At 45.5% G+C, this 15,937-nt stretch overlaps 1 protein-coding gene across 6 annotated transcripts in view; it reads right to left on the bottom strand.

Moving 5' to 3' along the window:
- Positions 1–257: 257 nt before the first annotated feature.
- Positions 258–15,937, bottom strand: part of PRLHR (prolactin releasing hormone receptor) — a 53,784-nt gene continuing 38,104 nt past the window's right edge. For 3 of the 6 annotated variants that reach the window (XR_010432411.1, XR_010432410.1, XR_010432409.1), the window contains 5 exons: positions 11,811–11,957; positions 9,555–9,621; positions 8,181–9,443; positions 2,534–2,584; positions 258–1,605 (listed from right to left, as the gene is read on the bottom strand). Coding sequence is in view for 2 of the 6 variants with exons in the window: in XM_064663672.1 (XP_064519742.1) it covers positions 8,223–9,257 (1,035 nt within the window). In the remaining 4 variants the exon portion in view is untranslated. The other 3 variants (XR_010432412.1, XM_064663672.1, XM_064663673.1) reach the window with 3 other exon arrangements.

The raw sequence follows: 15,937 nt of genomic DNA, 5'->3' as shown, positions 1-15,937 counted from the left end.
GGTGAAAAGTGTTTGGAACAGTGCTTTCCACAATGCCTTAAAAATAAAGAAACCCATCCTTATTAACTACAGCAAAACACAGGCCTTCCAGACCTTCCCTGCACTTCATGTGTGATGTTGTCAGAACTTTGACTGGTGATGATTTGCATTTCTGTCTGTCCTCAGTCTGTGGCAATTTTCCAAGAGGAAAATTGTTTTTTCGAAACAATCTAGAATTATCTGTGACAAGTGACAATTGCATGGGTGGCACAAAAGCCTTTTACAAATAAACATCATTTATACAACAGACATAAATACACATTTTAACGGAGAAGCGATTCATAATGATAATATTATTGACTTGTTAAGATTAAACAGGTCTGCCATATGCTGCCTAGTGCTTTAGATGGTTTCAAATCTATTTTTATTTTTTTAATTTATGCATATTAACGACAGATGTTGAATTTAAAATGATCCAGTAATTGAGGGAAAATAATTCCAAAGCTTAGCATTGAAGATTTTGACTTGTTAATGATTTTAAATACCTTGTATATAATATATATTGGTGATACAGCTCATAGCTAACTCTTGCACATAGTATTTGAACTATTTTCATCTTAGTTCCTGCAGAGCTGCCTCCAGTTGCTGAGGAGTGGGTTGGTTGAACACTTGCCTGGGAATTCCATCCCCAATCTTTCAATTATTTTTATTAAAAAACCCTTTCACAGGTGCATGTGCCCTCAGACTCACCTGCCTCTAGACTGTGCACTGACAGCTCTGCTCACGTGGACCTCACACCAGTGGTTCATGCACATGCTTGGCCTGCCCCTGTTGCACTGTAGGGCTGAGGGGAGGGAGGAAAACCACAGTCAAAAATCCACTGAAGTGGCACAGCACAAGTGAGGGAGCACAGGAAGGCTGGAGTGACTCCTGCATTCCCACAGGACCACCTCTGGGTGATCACAGACTTAGCCTTTGGGTGGGCACTGTTTGCTTCAAGTCCAAAAAGTAATGATTTCTTCTTTCCTTCTTGCCCTGCCTCCACGAGCCCAAGATGGGCTTGGTTTACAACACAGGCTGTGGCTGCACCTTCCCACTCCCAGGGGCAGCTGGTCACCCAAACTGGAGCTGTGGCTGACAGCATCCTGCCACATTCCTGCCACATTCCATCACGGCTCCGGGGTCCTTGGGCTGTGGAGTTCTCAGCAGAGCATTGCCCTGCCTTGTGGCTGTGCTGGGTAAATAAACACAGCTCCCTGTGGCTGAGCAGCTGCAGGAAGAGAGCCAACCCCTCCTGCTGCCCGGCAGAGCCCAGCTGCTCCAGCTGAGCACAGCACCTTCCTGGGGATGCTGCTGGGGAGAACCTCAGCTGGGCAAGAGTGACCCTCAGCACCACAAACGTCCCCAGGCTCTCACAAACCCCTCCTGCTGCTGTGAGCCACAAACACCTTTCCAGCAGGTTGTCTGGAAGCCAAGGACTGTGCTCAGCAGGAGAGGCAGATCTCATCACCACCAGCTTCCCTCTGCAGTCCTGCTCGCTGCTGAAAGGTCTCCAGTGCCTCATGGAAACATAGGAATTGCAGGAAATGTAGATGTGGGGATTAAAAATCCCCTTTTAGACGTTCCCTGCAGAGATTAAAAAAAAAAAAAAAAAGAAAAAGCACAGGGAAATTACGAAGTGATAATTTAGGGATGGAGAGCCCAGTCAGCTGCAAATAGATAGCAGTGATCCCAAATTGATTTCCAATGGGTCAGAGACATAAAGCAGGGAGCTCTTGAGTGTGTGTTTTCTCGTTTATATAAATTACTAGCTTCATTAACTTAGTTTGACAAAGCAGGCTGTAGAAAGGGAAAGTAAGCAACAACAGACAAGAGAGTCAATCTTATCTGCTTCTTGTCCAGGAGAGTAAACTTACAGATCCCAAAGGGACATAACTCCCAGTGAGATATATTTGAGCTCCATGCCCTTAACCTCTCACTCCTTGCCCTGTAGGGAGGCAGCCTGGCCACCTTCTGACTAGTTCTGAGTCATTAAGTTGGAAAAGACCTCCAAGATCATGGAGCCCAGCCTTTCCCCCAGCGCTGCCAAGCACGCCACTGAACCATGTCCCCAAGTGCCACATCCACACATCTTTTAAATCCTCCAGGGATGATGACTCCACCACTGCCCTGTGCAGCCTGTTCCAATTCCTGACCACCCTTTTGGAGAATATATTTTTCCTAATATCCAGTCCCATGTAATCCTGTGTGAGTCCTTAAGAGAGAGAGCACTGTGATGTCTTTTTCTTCCCTGGGCAGCACCAAGAAAATGCTAGTATTCCCAATTTCAGATGGCAACATCCTCAAGGCTCCTTGTTCTCCTGAGTCGTTGATCAATGATTTCAAAAGTCTGGGGGAGGGCTGGGAGGGCAGGGAGCAGAGAAACACCAGGCAAAGTTTGATTGAAATCAGCCTGTTACGTCAGTACACAGCAAGAATGTACTTCAAACCTGCTGAGACAGGGATTATGACAGTGATCTCTGAAGGAAAGGTCCTATTAATGTTGGCTGCATACCTCTGATGCACCTGCAGCTCCTCTCTGGGACTTCCAGTAAAGCATCTTGATCTGGAGGGAAATCAGGTACAAAGGAACAGTCAGTGATGGTTGTGACCCACAGTGAGGTCCCTGAGCATGGGGAGAGGTATTTACTTGCTGCACACACAAAAGCCAGAGCTCCAAGGGGCAGGCCAGGCCAGCTGCAGGTCCACACAGCAATGTTTCAGTGCAGAGCTGCTGTGTCTTTCTGCTTGCAGAAAGAAGAGAGAAGAGCTCCTTTCAGGAAGCTCTGCTTTCAGTGTGCTTTCCATGAGTCAGAAATGTTTGCTTTGACCCTTGGGCAACCTTTTCTTCAGGGTAAGGAGGAGAAATGTCACTATTTTTGTCTGAGAAAAGAAAAAGACAGTGGGCAGTGAGAGTGGGGGGCTGAAGGTAAAAGTTTGTATTACATTTCTTCATGCAGAAATGGCAAAGGCAGCTGTGGCTTTACCACCAGCACATTGTTTTTCTCCCTACCCTCTTCTCATCTGGTGGGCAGATTGATTGATGTATTGTCCAATTCTGTCCAATTTTGCATTTTTTTCCCCAGCTGCAGGTGTACCATTTTCAGCTTTTATCTGTACCCTGCATCATCTCAGACATCTAATTATAACTCACCATCGACAGCTCAGCCAGCAAGATTTGCTCCATTAGAACTGTGCAGAGCATCTGTTGTTCAGCTGGTATGAGAAGTACCAGCTTTTCCCAGTCCATCTATCAGCTGGGAAACACTCACCGTGCTCATCTGAGCAGTGGCCTTATGGCAGGACCTGCTTTTGCCCACCCCAGATAAATTGCCATTCCCCAAACATGATACAAATACAGCCTTGAATTTCCTTCATCCAAGTATAAGGAAAATTTATTTGAAGTAATGCATTGCACAAGCAATTTAGTCTTTTGTGACTGCTCTGAGCAGATATTCTCAAAGTGGGGGAGAGACAACTCTACCTGACCCTTATTTAGGTTTAATTAAGTGTTTTTCTTTGTCTACCTGATTTCAGTTTTAGTGACCTTTGGTCACTATCTAATCTGGTTTTTAGTTCCTGATCCAATACTGACTGACTTATATATGTGTTTCTTAAGTACACTGCCTTTTGATACGAGCCCCATGTTTTACTACAGGGCATAGCCTGTGTTTGAGGAAGCATTAGTGCATCTATAAACACTGGAAATACAGTATATTTGCTGGAATGATGCTCTGTGAGTCTTTCCAACAGCTATGCAGAATAGCTTCAAATTGTGAAGCTGTGACCCTGCTGTCTAAATCTGTGCTCTTCACTGTAAGGGAAGACACCTCACTCTCCCCTGCTTTTCCTTCCATATCCATAGCACTGCCCACATTTCAGAGATGCTCAGAGCTGTAGAGGTTTGGCCCAGTGGAATCTTTCAGAGGATTTTTGCAATGAGGAGGTGTGATCCCCAGTGACCCTTCCTTTTCCAAAGCCCAAGACTGTCCATGCTCTGATAACCCACTTGCTGGCTCATGCCTTTGATACCTACCCAAAATCCCCACCCCCAAGCATGTGTGCTAACTCCATAATGCACCTAGGAGTGTTTACTGGAGACTGTCCTTTAGGAACAGTCCAAGGAACCCTCATAAATAACACTTATTTACTGCTGTAAGACACAGAACACCTGGGTCTGTACCTGCTGACAGTCTCTCTGTACACGGAAATAACTGGAAAGAAATCCCAGCAGAGGAGGAGGATATTCCATTCTGCCAGACCTCAGCTCAGATGCAAACCCTGCTCATCCCTGCAGAGCACTGCCCTGCTCTGGGCGAGTCCTGGGCTGCAATGTAAGCAAGGAACAACAAAAACCCTTCCAGGGAAAGTTAATAGATTCATCAAGTTCTGAACCAGGCTACCTTATAAAATCAAAGCATGCAATGATTTCTTAAATTGTAATTAAGAAGTATACCACCAAAAATACCTTAGTGATGAGCCCTGGCCCCTCAGAGAACCACAGCAGCTCCCTGGAGAGGGGTGGAGATTGGCAAACAAGTTTCTCATGATAGCTTTTAATAGAATTATTTGCATAACTGGATTAAAGTAGTGCATCAATGTGCCTCTAAATCTTATTATTGTTTATTACTCTGTATATCAGAGAAAACAGTAATTAAATTGAGCAGAGATTCTTGGGGCTCTATTCAGAGGCAGGACTGAGCCAAGGTGGCTGTGCCTCAGTCCCTGCCAGGCTGCAGAACCCCCAGTCCTCCAGCCCACGGCTGGAATTCCTCTGTGCACCACACAGGGAAAGCCTGGAAAAATGGCAATGCAGGACCAGTGAGGGGGACCAAGGGGGCTGCAGAGGAGAGAGAAGGAGCTTCTGTGTTGGAGAATGCAGATCATTCCAGGGGGCACCTGCAAAATCTACTGATGAGCAGTGCCTGAAGCGAGGGGCAGGCTCTGAGCTTTCTGCTGCCAAAGCACATCCTGACAGGTTCAAGGCATGTCCAGGTTAAACCAGCACTTAAATGAGGGTGCCTGCTGTGCTGGGCACTCCTGAGGACCTCTGTGAGATGACAGACCTTGGCACTGCTCTAACAGCAGCTCCAGAGGCTGCTGGAAAAGAGATGTTCCCAAAGCATCTGTCACTGTGGGAACAATGTGTGCACTGAACAGCCCTTCATTTCTGTCTCAAGGAAACAAAATAGAGAGACAAATCCCTTGTTTGCTTCAGGCAGCTCTCTGCAGCCACCATCTTCAGCCATTAACATTCAAAGGAACATTAATAACTCAAACTGCAGTGCTGGCAAATGAGGGTAAAAATATGATGTGTAAGAAGGAAATGATCCCTGGCCTGCTGTGGTTGAGAAAGTCATCCCAGCTACTGCACTGAGCTTTGGGTCACTCTGGATTACAGCACTGTCTGTGTTTAGTGCAGGAGGTTGTGCACATTATGGGCCACTTCAGTATTAATTAACCTTTATAAACCAACAGATAACCATAATTCAGTAAAAGAAAAACCTCTGAAAGTCAGGATTTTTTTGTTATTTGGAGCTGCTTTTTGCAGTGTTGTTTCAGTGCTCTCTTGGTGTCCTATTCTCTCGTGGTCTTCAAAAGAGTCCTGAAAAAAACCTGAAAAGCTTGTAAAATTTGGTTCGTTTGTTTGGAAGTGTTTTTTTTTTTTTTGTCTTTTCAAAATCACCAATTATTCCAGTAGCTTGCTATATTGAGCTTGAAGGAAAAACAATTTCCTGAAATTCAACAAAGCAAAACATTCTTTAACAGGTCATTCAAATCTTTAAATCAAGGTAAGCAAGGCAGATACACTTAATCTCAGAGTGAATGCAAGTAATGCCCATCTTAAAAGGACCTCCTTCATTCAGTTTTTCTGTAATCACAGAGTCACAAAATCATAGAATGTTAAAGGGTTGGAATGGACCTCAAAGATCATCTATTCCCAACCCTCCTGCCTCCCACTAGACCAGGTTGCTCAAGGCCTTATCCAACTGGCTTTGAACGCTACCAAGTGAGACATCCACAATTTCCTTGGGCAACCTGTTCTAGTGTTTCACCACCCTCACAGTAAAGAATTTCTTCCTAATGTCTAACCTAAATTCCCCCCTTTCAATATGTACCCATTACTCCTTGTCCTATCACTACAGATTCTAATTTATTGTCCTTTCACTACAGATTTTAATATCCTCCTTACTAGCAGCAAAACAACTTGAAATTTTAGGGAATTTGTGAAATGGGATTTCGAATGTTTTTCCAACACTTTTCTCAGTGTGTGCATATGGATCTGTGGGAGCTTTTTAACCAGATTAAGCCTACTGAAAGGTGATGAGCAAAATTATATTCACAGTTTCACAGCAGGAGTACATGTGCAAACCAAAGAAACCTCTTCTCTGTCTTCCCTCTGCCCTCATGTCCACTGGCATTGCCTCACAGTGAGTATGTACCTGTCCACGTGCAGTTGTGGTCAGCCAGATGGCCAAAACTGCCCCTGGGTTGCTCTGCTTCTCTGGCTGATCTCCCCTCAGCATCAGGCAGCTCCTCATGCCATCACAGCTTTTAGCTGAGCAGCCTGGAAGAAACCTCTTCAGGATCAGTGTCTGCTTCCAGAACTTTGTCCCGTACACTTCCCTGTGATCTCAGATACTTTCAGCTCAGGAAGGAAGGAACTAGGAACCATTAGGTTGATTATGGCTACCATCAGCTTGATTATAGCTTCTAACTCCCTCATCTTATCGAAATGTGAATGTCAAAGGAAATTGTTTCTTCCCAAAAGACTCCTTCAAAGGGGAGCTCCTGCCAGTCCACTCCCCTTGGCAGCTCTGGCTTTGACTGCTCAGGCAGTGCTCGTGTGTGACTCAGTGTCCATGGCCCCTTCAGCCCACTGCCTCTGAACAGACACCTCCAGAAGGGCTCCTCAAGGCAGTATCAAAGCCTCTGGCTCTCTCTGGAGATCAAAGCTGATGGCACCATTGCCACCTGTCAAAATCAGCTCCTGGAGGAATGAGTGGAATTCATCTCAGCACTGACAATGCTGTGATGACAAAGGCAGCTGACTTGCAGTAGGGCTGCATGAGACAATGGCAGGAACACAATTCAATGGCAGTAAAGTGGTGGTGTGTCTTAATGTCCCCTATTTGAATGACTTTCCACTACAGGTTGTGTTTCCAGTCAGTCCATCCTTGATGGCAACACTTGCAAATCTACCAAACAGGCTGTTGCCCACTCTGCATCACATTTCACATCACAGAAATAACATCACTCTGCTTAGATTTACCCTCTTGCAATACTACATCTCACCTTGCTACATGCTCTGCTGCAGGCCCACGAGACACAGGGAGTTTGGGATTGCAGGAAGGTGCTGGGTTCCAAAAGCAGAAACCCCAAATTCCTGTGCAGTCCCAAGGGCTGTGACTCCACCCCCTGGGCCTGGGGCAGGGAGCAGATGGGGGTGAGGGGAGAAACCCTGCAGGGCAGACACAGCACACCCCAGCAAGGGCCACAGGCACACAGGTGACCCAGTCATCTTGAACAGAGGCACCTGGAGGGGTTGCAAGTGAACTGCTGCCATCACCCTGCATGTCACCCACACCCCTGGGAGAGGGGACACCACTGCATCCCCCTGCTGCCAGCACAGCTCAGCTGGCACAGGGAGGCTTGGAGCAGCTCCTGCCAACCTGGTTTCCTGCCCACAGCTGGGGTAGCTGCTGAGGGACAGCATTTCAGGGACCTTTATGCTATTTGCAGCTTGGCCCTAACCCAAGAGGACTACAGGAATATTGTTAGTCCTCTGCCTTAGATCCTGGGTTAAGGAATGGACTCTAGGTAGATAGCAAATTTAATTTCTACCCAATCCAAAACACTCCCTCATTGAGGTATTTAGGTTTCATACTCATCTTTGCTTCTCCCCATCCCCAAACCCCATGTCTGTACTGAGTAATATCCAAAACAGATAGGAAGGATCCCTGTATCTTATTGTGGTAATATCTCCTTGCCTCTAACTCCAGTCAAAGAAGAAAAGACATTTTTAAACATGACGTCTGCCTGTCATTCTCCATTAGAAGTGGAGGTGCTGAGGAAGATAAGCATGGGAATTGTGTTGTTATAATTGAGCCCTGAAGACAAATGTCAGGAATGAGGACTAATTAGAAGTGGAAAAAACTTACAATGTTACTGTACAAAGGAGATGCACTCCCACCAGACCTCGTTTACAGCACCACACTGGCCATAATGCAGTTTGTAGCGGGTCCAATTTTCTTCTTTCTCCAGGCAAACATTTTCTTCAGCTCTCCCCTGAAGCTGTCGTGGAGCCAGGCATAGAGGAAGGCGTTGGTGCAAGCAGACATCATTGCAAACCAGTGGCACAGCAGCTGGATAAAGTTGAAATACTGCTTGTCAATCAGGCTGATGTCTATGTCCTTTATCACGTTGAAGATGTGCAGAGGCAGCCAACAGACTCCAAAGGCTGCCACCACTAAGACCAGCAGGCGAAAAGTCTTCCTCCTCCGTGCACGGTCCCACTCGGCCTGGCCCTGGGTGACATTGCCTGGCACCACACGGTTCTTCAGCTTGACCGAGATCCTCAGGTAGGACAGGGAGATGACAGCCAAAGGCAACACGTAGGTGATGATGAGGGTGCTGTAGGCATAAGCCAAGCGATCCCTTTTCATGTGGAACCAGAACTCCTCGCAGATGGAGAAGTCCAGCTCCGGGAACTCCGCGTGGTAAGTGTGGACCAAGGCTGGGGCAGCCAGGGTGCAGCTCAGCAGCCAAATAGCAGCCAGGATGTAAGCACAGACAGGGATGGTGAGCCTCCTGCGGAAGGGGTACACCATGGCACAGTACCTGTCCACAGCTATGACAGTCAGGGTGAACACGGACACGAACACCGTGACGGGCTGCATCAGGAACACAAAGTAGCACATGAAGCGCCCGTACACCCACCCCCGGGGCTCGAAGGCGTAGGCGAGGGTCAGGGGCACACAGGTGGCACACATGAGCATGTCTGAGAAAGCCAGATTGCCCACGAGAAAGTTGGTGACATTGTGCATTTTTTTTGTCTTGCAGATCACATAAATGAGCAGGTAATTCCCAATGACACCGATGAAAACCACCAGGGAGTAGCAGGGGATGATTAGTGGCTTGAAGGACTGAACAAACTGGAGACCTGAGAATAAATTGCTGGCGTTGCTGTGAATTGCAGAGAGGAAGCTTTGGGAGGTTAAATTGTCCGAATTCATCATTTTCCTCCTTTTGTTGTCTGCCTTCAGCCGAGTGAAGTAGTTACCGCTGCACTACTCCCTCACTCAATCAGTGGGGATAATGAATGGATTACTGGCTGTCCAGAGGTTACCACATGGATAGTAAACAAGCATCCGTAAAAGCAAAAGGTGAAGTTGTAATCCTCGAGAAGCAGCTTCCAGCAATTCCTAGGAAAAATCAAATACAACCAACTTCCATTAAATTCCTCCTGTATTTACTATTAAATCCAGGTTTTGACAGCATGCCACTTAATAAACATTTAATGCACGAGTACTTACTGCTGTGGGTTCTTAATCCCATACGATTTTCCTGGGGATGCCAAGAAGTGCCCTAGATGTCTGTCTTCTGCAAATCCAGGAGCGTGGATGTGTGTGTGTGTCAGAGAGAGAGAGAGAGAGAATATATGAGGGAGAAAGAGGGTGATGCGCATTTACAAGCTAAGTGCAGATCAGTGTTTTTAAACAGTCTTACTCCCAGGTCAGGACAGATTTGTGCACCAGCTTTTCTCCCTATTGGCTGTCCTGGGTATTGCGTTGCTCTTTGCGTGCTTCTTGCTGATAGTAATTAGTTCTAGAACATCCTTTCAAAAATTCCCTTCTCCTTCCAGTGCATCTATAATTGCCCCTCACAGCTAAAAATCAATTTACAGTCATTAACATGAGCCTGCACAGCATCTAATCCCAGATTCACTTTGCCACAGCCCCCAGAGTGTCCAAAAAAGCTACCTGTGAATTTGCTGCTGTAATGTGACTGCGAAAGAGAATTTTAATAATATGCTGAAGGCAAATAAATGTTTATGCCACTAGAGGGTCTCAGCTATGTACCTGGTGAATGAAGTTAGGCTTAGAAATGTGCATTTAGCATGTGGCTCAAAGGAACTTATTTTATTTGCATTTGTTTTCCAGTCATGGTACAATGTTTGCTCACCCACTGTGACTATTTTCTGTAGGATTTGCACATCTTTAAACACATGTGAGCATCTGAAAGGAAATACTGGTATCCAAAAAGATTAGCTGTAAAGGTTTACCTGCCCTGAACTAAAGCATACTGTTTCTAATATTCCAGCTACCCAAAAGTATTTGGGGTGTTTCTTTATTCCTGCAGTAGATTTGTTAACCTTTTCTGTACCAGACCACAAGTACTAACCGGTCTGTAAATCCATCTGTATTTGTTTTGCTTGGTTCAGACACCAGAAAGCAAAAAATCACCCCATCCAGCTCTTGCCTATTGCTCTAATTCTCCCTTAGCTCCTCTCCACCTCAATCTGGCACCAATAACTCAGCTGTCCATAAAAACAATGAAAATCCACTACATCCATCTGTACCAGCTAGGGAAACTAAAAAATAAATGGAGCAACCTAACTTCAGAATACTTCAGAGCAGATAACATTGCTAGGTTTTGCAAGACACAATTGTAAATGACAGTTTATGTCCTAATCTGTTAGACTAAGGAAATATTGAGCCATTATTTTCTATGAGACTATGGGCAGAACCGTATCCTTCTTTTGATTTGATGTAATCTGACATAAATCAGACTTTACCATAGATTTAATTTCTGTCGTATTCCTTTCCCTAATCCTAAAACAGAAGCAATCTTGTGCAGCCCTTGCTCAGACTGGAGCCATTCTGCCTGTGATGGATGGGCACTTTGAACTTGGTAAGTACTGACTCTGTGCTGCTCCATCCAGGGTTGGTTTATGCTCTGGACTGGAATATTGCTGTAATTCCAGCCTGAGGGGAGAACAGGCATGTAGCCTCATTACTCAGGAGTGTTATCCTTCATTTCACGCCTGTGGTAACCTACCCATGACCCAGACTAAAAATGGGATGTTAGAGCCCACTTCAGAGTCCAACCTCTCCTCCCTGAGCTGGATGGGACCCAAGGGAATATGGTACCTATTTATCTCTACATACCCAAATCCAGAACAGGAGAGAGAGCTGAGGGGTGAGGCTGCAAAGAGGCAAGGAAAAAGGGGATTCCTGCTGCTGTCACCACCCAGTGCAACTATGGCACTTGGTGATAAGTAGCATGATGCAAAAGTAATTTCCCAAACCCATAAATGCAATTGCTTTGCTTAATGTGAGAGAAAAGCATGGCCTGATTTAAAGTAGGATTGCAGTAGGCTTTGGACATGGTCTCTAGTACAAGCCAAAAGACATAGAAAAATGAAAGGAGGGCATATGCAAATGGTCCTCATGCTGCCACATCCTGCTGGAATTGCAAGGCTCGTGCCAGGAAAGAATCCTCACGATGATATCCTTGCATATGTAGTAATTAAAAATTTCATTTTTAACTAAGTGATTTTTCTGCATCATTCCCAAGAGCTGCAGAGTAGACCCAATAAATATCCTCACTGTATTCCAATGAAAAAAAGGTTTATGCTTTGCCATGTGAGAGTAAAAATGAAACACAGAATCATCTAAAGAAGCCTTCAAGGTCACCTTAATGCTCAGGTCACAAAAAAACCTGTAACTAACCTTAGAGGTCCTTTTATTTCAAGCTGTATTGGTAAATCTTCCTGCATTTTCTCTTACCTTTAAATGCCCTTTTTTCACCTCTGAAATGAGTAATGAGCACACCTTCTGTTTGAAGGCTCCCACCTATTTCTGTCAGTGATTTTCTGCTTGTTTTGGCTTCAGGCAGAAGATTTCTTCGGTTCAGCTGCCTTCTACAGCCAAGATCTGGAAAGATAATATTTAATAGAGGCTTGAATAGAAAAAGCAGCCCAGCAATTTAGCCCAAAGAAATCCTCTTTCCTCCAAATATGAATCTTGTTTAGAATTTCCTGGGCTGTGTGACAGAGTCCCTCTTGAACTGCCTGTAAGTCCATTTAACACAGAGAATTTCTCAGTAAAAGAGAAAAGGTCACAGGAACTGTGTTACTGTCACGTTAGAACTGTTTTGACACTCCAAGTGTTTAAGGGTGCCACATGTGGGAATGATGATCAGTGTTCAGTGAAACCCTGGTCTTCCCTCAGTCAATGGAGAATGTTGTACCCAGAGCCAGGCCAACACCCCACAGAAATGTTTCACAGCTGAGCTTTCATAATCTCTTGTGCTCCTGTCCAACTCTGCACAGCACAAGCATTGTAAGATGCTTTTAGGCTTTACAGACCAGAACATTTTCTTGTCTCATTAGTCTCACAGTTTCAGGTGTCAGTTTTCTATGTTCCTGTTTATTTTCCTTTTTTTTTGCATAAAGAGGACTTCTTTTGCATCACAGACCTCCTTTAAAAATTCTTTCACATCATTCCACAAATGTTCTGTGCAGAAAAGATCAGGTAGTTCTTGTAGAGCCTACAATAAAAACAGATACTTTGACTATTTTGAATGATGCAGATATGAGGGTTCCTTTAGCAAATTATTCTTTTGACCAGCCAGGGGACAGGATTTTATTTCTCACAATAATTTCATGTCAGGTCAGCCTTTCCCCCCCTCAATCATATAAATGCTTGCCCCTGCTGTGGACTGGAACACCACAGTTTCTAAACTCTAAGAACCATGTTTACAAACAAGGGTTTGGGTTTTTTTGGTTGGCTAGGAGTTTTTGGGTTGTTGTTGCTGCTTTTCTCAAATTCAAGCTACCAAACTTTGATAAACACAGGATTCAGTTTAAAATAATTCACTTTAGCTGAAGGGGAGCTTAACAACTTGAAGGAAGGGGATGTTTGAATTTCAGTCAAAACTTGCTTAAGGTTGCACACTAAATATAGAACAGGGGCACTACTCTACATATGCACAGAATTCTTTGCCTTCTGGGGAAAGTGACACGAGAAAAGTGAGTTGGTTCCTCAGATGACAAAGATCATGTGCTGAAATAAAGACAACAGCATAAAAGCTGGGGGAAAATACAAGTGATTCCCTGGGAATGAAGGTGCCAGGTCACAATTAAACAGTGAAACTTTGGAAACCTGAGGGAGAAGGGGAGGAAAAACTTGCCATAAAAGACAGGATCAAGGTCACCTAATAATAAGAATTTTTACTGTGGCTTAAATTTTGTTGCAGGTCTACACAATGAAGCAGGCAGTGCATTTGAGAGTGGAAGAAAAGAAAATCTACCACTTTGTGAGAGATTCCAGGGTGAATTTGCCTCCACTTTGTTACAGCCTCTGGACAATTTTCTTGCTCTAAGTGTCTATTCACCAGAGCAGAATTGCACTATATTCTTTAAAAACACTAGGGAGGACGGTAAACTCCAGGGCAGGCAAAGATGTATTTAAGCAAAGGAACAACATTAATGAAAGACCAAATTCACCATGGGCAAATTTAGCACGGAAAGTAGAACACTTCTAAGTGGGAGGGCAACAAATTGCCCCTTGGAAGTGCTTGCTTTTGGAACAATCACTGTATTAGGGGGGATAAAACACCTGCTTTTTAACAGAAATCTTGATCCATTTATCACGTGTGTGTGGCCTGATTTCTCGCTCGGGGCTTGAGCTTTAGGAGGCTCCTTTCTATCCTTCATCAACACAGACTTTGGACTGCACTCACCCCTACTTGAAAATAACTCCACTATCATATTTTTCGACAGTATTCCCATTGATAATGTTCAAAAGATAGAATTCAGATGTGTATACATGCAGACCCACACACATGGGTACAGCTCAGACTACATCCTAAGATGTAGTTCTTTGACAGGAAGATTTTTGCACTAGTGCCTGTGAAGATCAACTAGAACAGCACTTGAATATTTGCCTGATGAAGTTTGCCTGTTGCTGATCTTGGCACCTGCTGAGAGCAGCTGATTTACAAAGCAGGAAGAAAGGCAGGGCCAGCACAGTCACTCTGGAAAAACAGTTTGATCACAAGGCACTTCAGTCAGTACCATCACTGATCCTTTTTTCTCTGACCTGCCTTCCTAAAAAAAAACACTGCCTGGAGACTTGGTACAGCCAGGCTTGGTTCCCCCATGGCACCACACCTAAAGATTTTCTTTGCCAGGTAAATCCAAGCAGGAATTAATGACCAAGAAAGAAGATGACCTGATTTTTTTATGTTAGGTTTTGGTGTGCAGTTTTGAGGGGTTTTTTGCTTTTTGTGTGTGTCTGTATGTGCTGTTGTTTGAGGAGTTTTGCTGTTGGTTTTTTGGTTTTGTTTTGTTGTTTGGTTTTTTTTTTTTAATCTCTAGGCACAGGATAAATAGGTTAAATGCTATGATTACTCAAGAGGTATTTGTGTTGATTACGTTGCTTGAGAATGCTAAAGGAGTATTGTGCTGAAGAACAGAGTCTGGGTAACAAGTCTGATCATCTCTGAGTTGTCTGAACAGACATCAATGGAATTTCAGATTTTTGTTACAAATCCTTCTGTAAACACACCTCTGAAATGGATCCTTGTCATGTTACAGTAAGAGAAACTTGCTGTCTTTAGAGTTCCCATAGACAGGATGTATAACACAAGGAAAACAACCAATCAAACAAACAAACAAAGCCACGGGGCAAAATCTTTAGGAATATCTAAGCTAGAGGTTTTTCTCTTTGTTTGTAACTATGATTTTAGGCAACAGTGCTGACACATCCTGGTAAAGTGTGCTTACTTTTTATTTTAATAGCTCAGTCAGGACTAGCCTGGGAAAAGCTATCTGAATGTCTCTGATTTAAAGGCTGCTACAAGGGAGGATAAAAATGGAAAGGTAAGAAAGCAGATTTCCATATCCAACAGATCCAACATCTGCTGCTCCAGAAAAACTGGCATTTCCCCTCTGCTCCCGAGCCCTGAAGGGATGCAGCATCAATACCAGCACATGCCCCAAGCCAGGACAGACTGTGGGAATTGGCTGCCAGGAACATCTGCAGGTGGAATGCTGAGCCCTGGAGGAACTCAGAGGAACTCTGAGGAACTCAGCGTTCGGAGCGTTCCCTGCAGACGCGGACAGCGGGATTTGGGGTCCCCGCGAACCCCGCGGGTCCGGCGGGCAGGTCAGTCCCGGCACAGGGGAGGGCTGGCGGCAAAACCGCGCTGCTGAGGGTTAAACCTGAGCAGCAGCGGGGCAAAATGCTGCCTGCCCCATGGCACCGCTCTAGGGCACCCTGGAGAAGCAGTGCCCCCCTGCCCCGCCGTGCCAGGAGGGGCTCTGGCAGGGTTTGGGCACTGCCCGAGAGGTTTCCCCGCGCCCGGAGCGGAGCGGGAGCGGCTCCTGCAGCACCAAGGACAGCGCCCATCCCGGGATAAGCTGCTGTGCCCCGCGGTGGGACAGGGCAGCACAGCCACAGCCACCCCGGAGATGCTCCTGTGCCCCTCCGTGTGACAGGGCAGGACAGCCACCGCCACCCCAGTGAGCTGCTGTGCCCCTCGGTGGGACAGGGCAGGACAGCCACAGCCACCCCAAAGGCAAGGGCAGGGCTCTCAGAACCCCCCTGTCCCTGGGGATTCCCCTGCCACCTGCAGAATGTTCTTTATCCGCAGAAATCTTCTGTGTGCGACCCCTGAAAAACCATCAGAGCAGCAGTTACACCGAACCCCACACCCGGAGGGGATCTCTCCGCAAGAATTGAAGAAGGAAAAAGCATTTCCTGCTTCCTGCACGTCATGGGTTAACCACAGTGGGCAGCTGAGCCCCGACAGCCACTGGCTCACTGCCCTGTGGTGGGATGGGGGAGACAACCAGAGGAGTAAAAGTGAGAAAACTCGTGGGTTGAGATACAGTTTAATAACTCAAGAG

The sequence above is a fragment of the Pseudopipra pipra genome, chromosome 8 (assembly GCF_036250125.1).
Source record: "Pseudopipra pipra isolate bDixPip1 chromosome 8, bDixPip1.hap1, whole genome shotgun sequence".
Taxonomy (NCBI): Eukaryota; Metazoa; Chordata; class Aves; order Passeriformes; family Pipridae; genus Pseudopipra; species Pseudopipra pipra.
The sequence above is the reverse complement of the archived record's forward strand: the minus strand, read 5'-3'. Positions and strand labels throughout refer to the sequence as shown.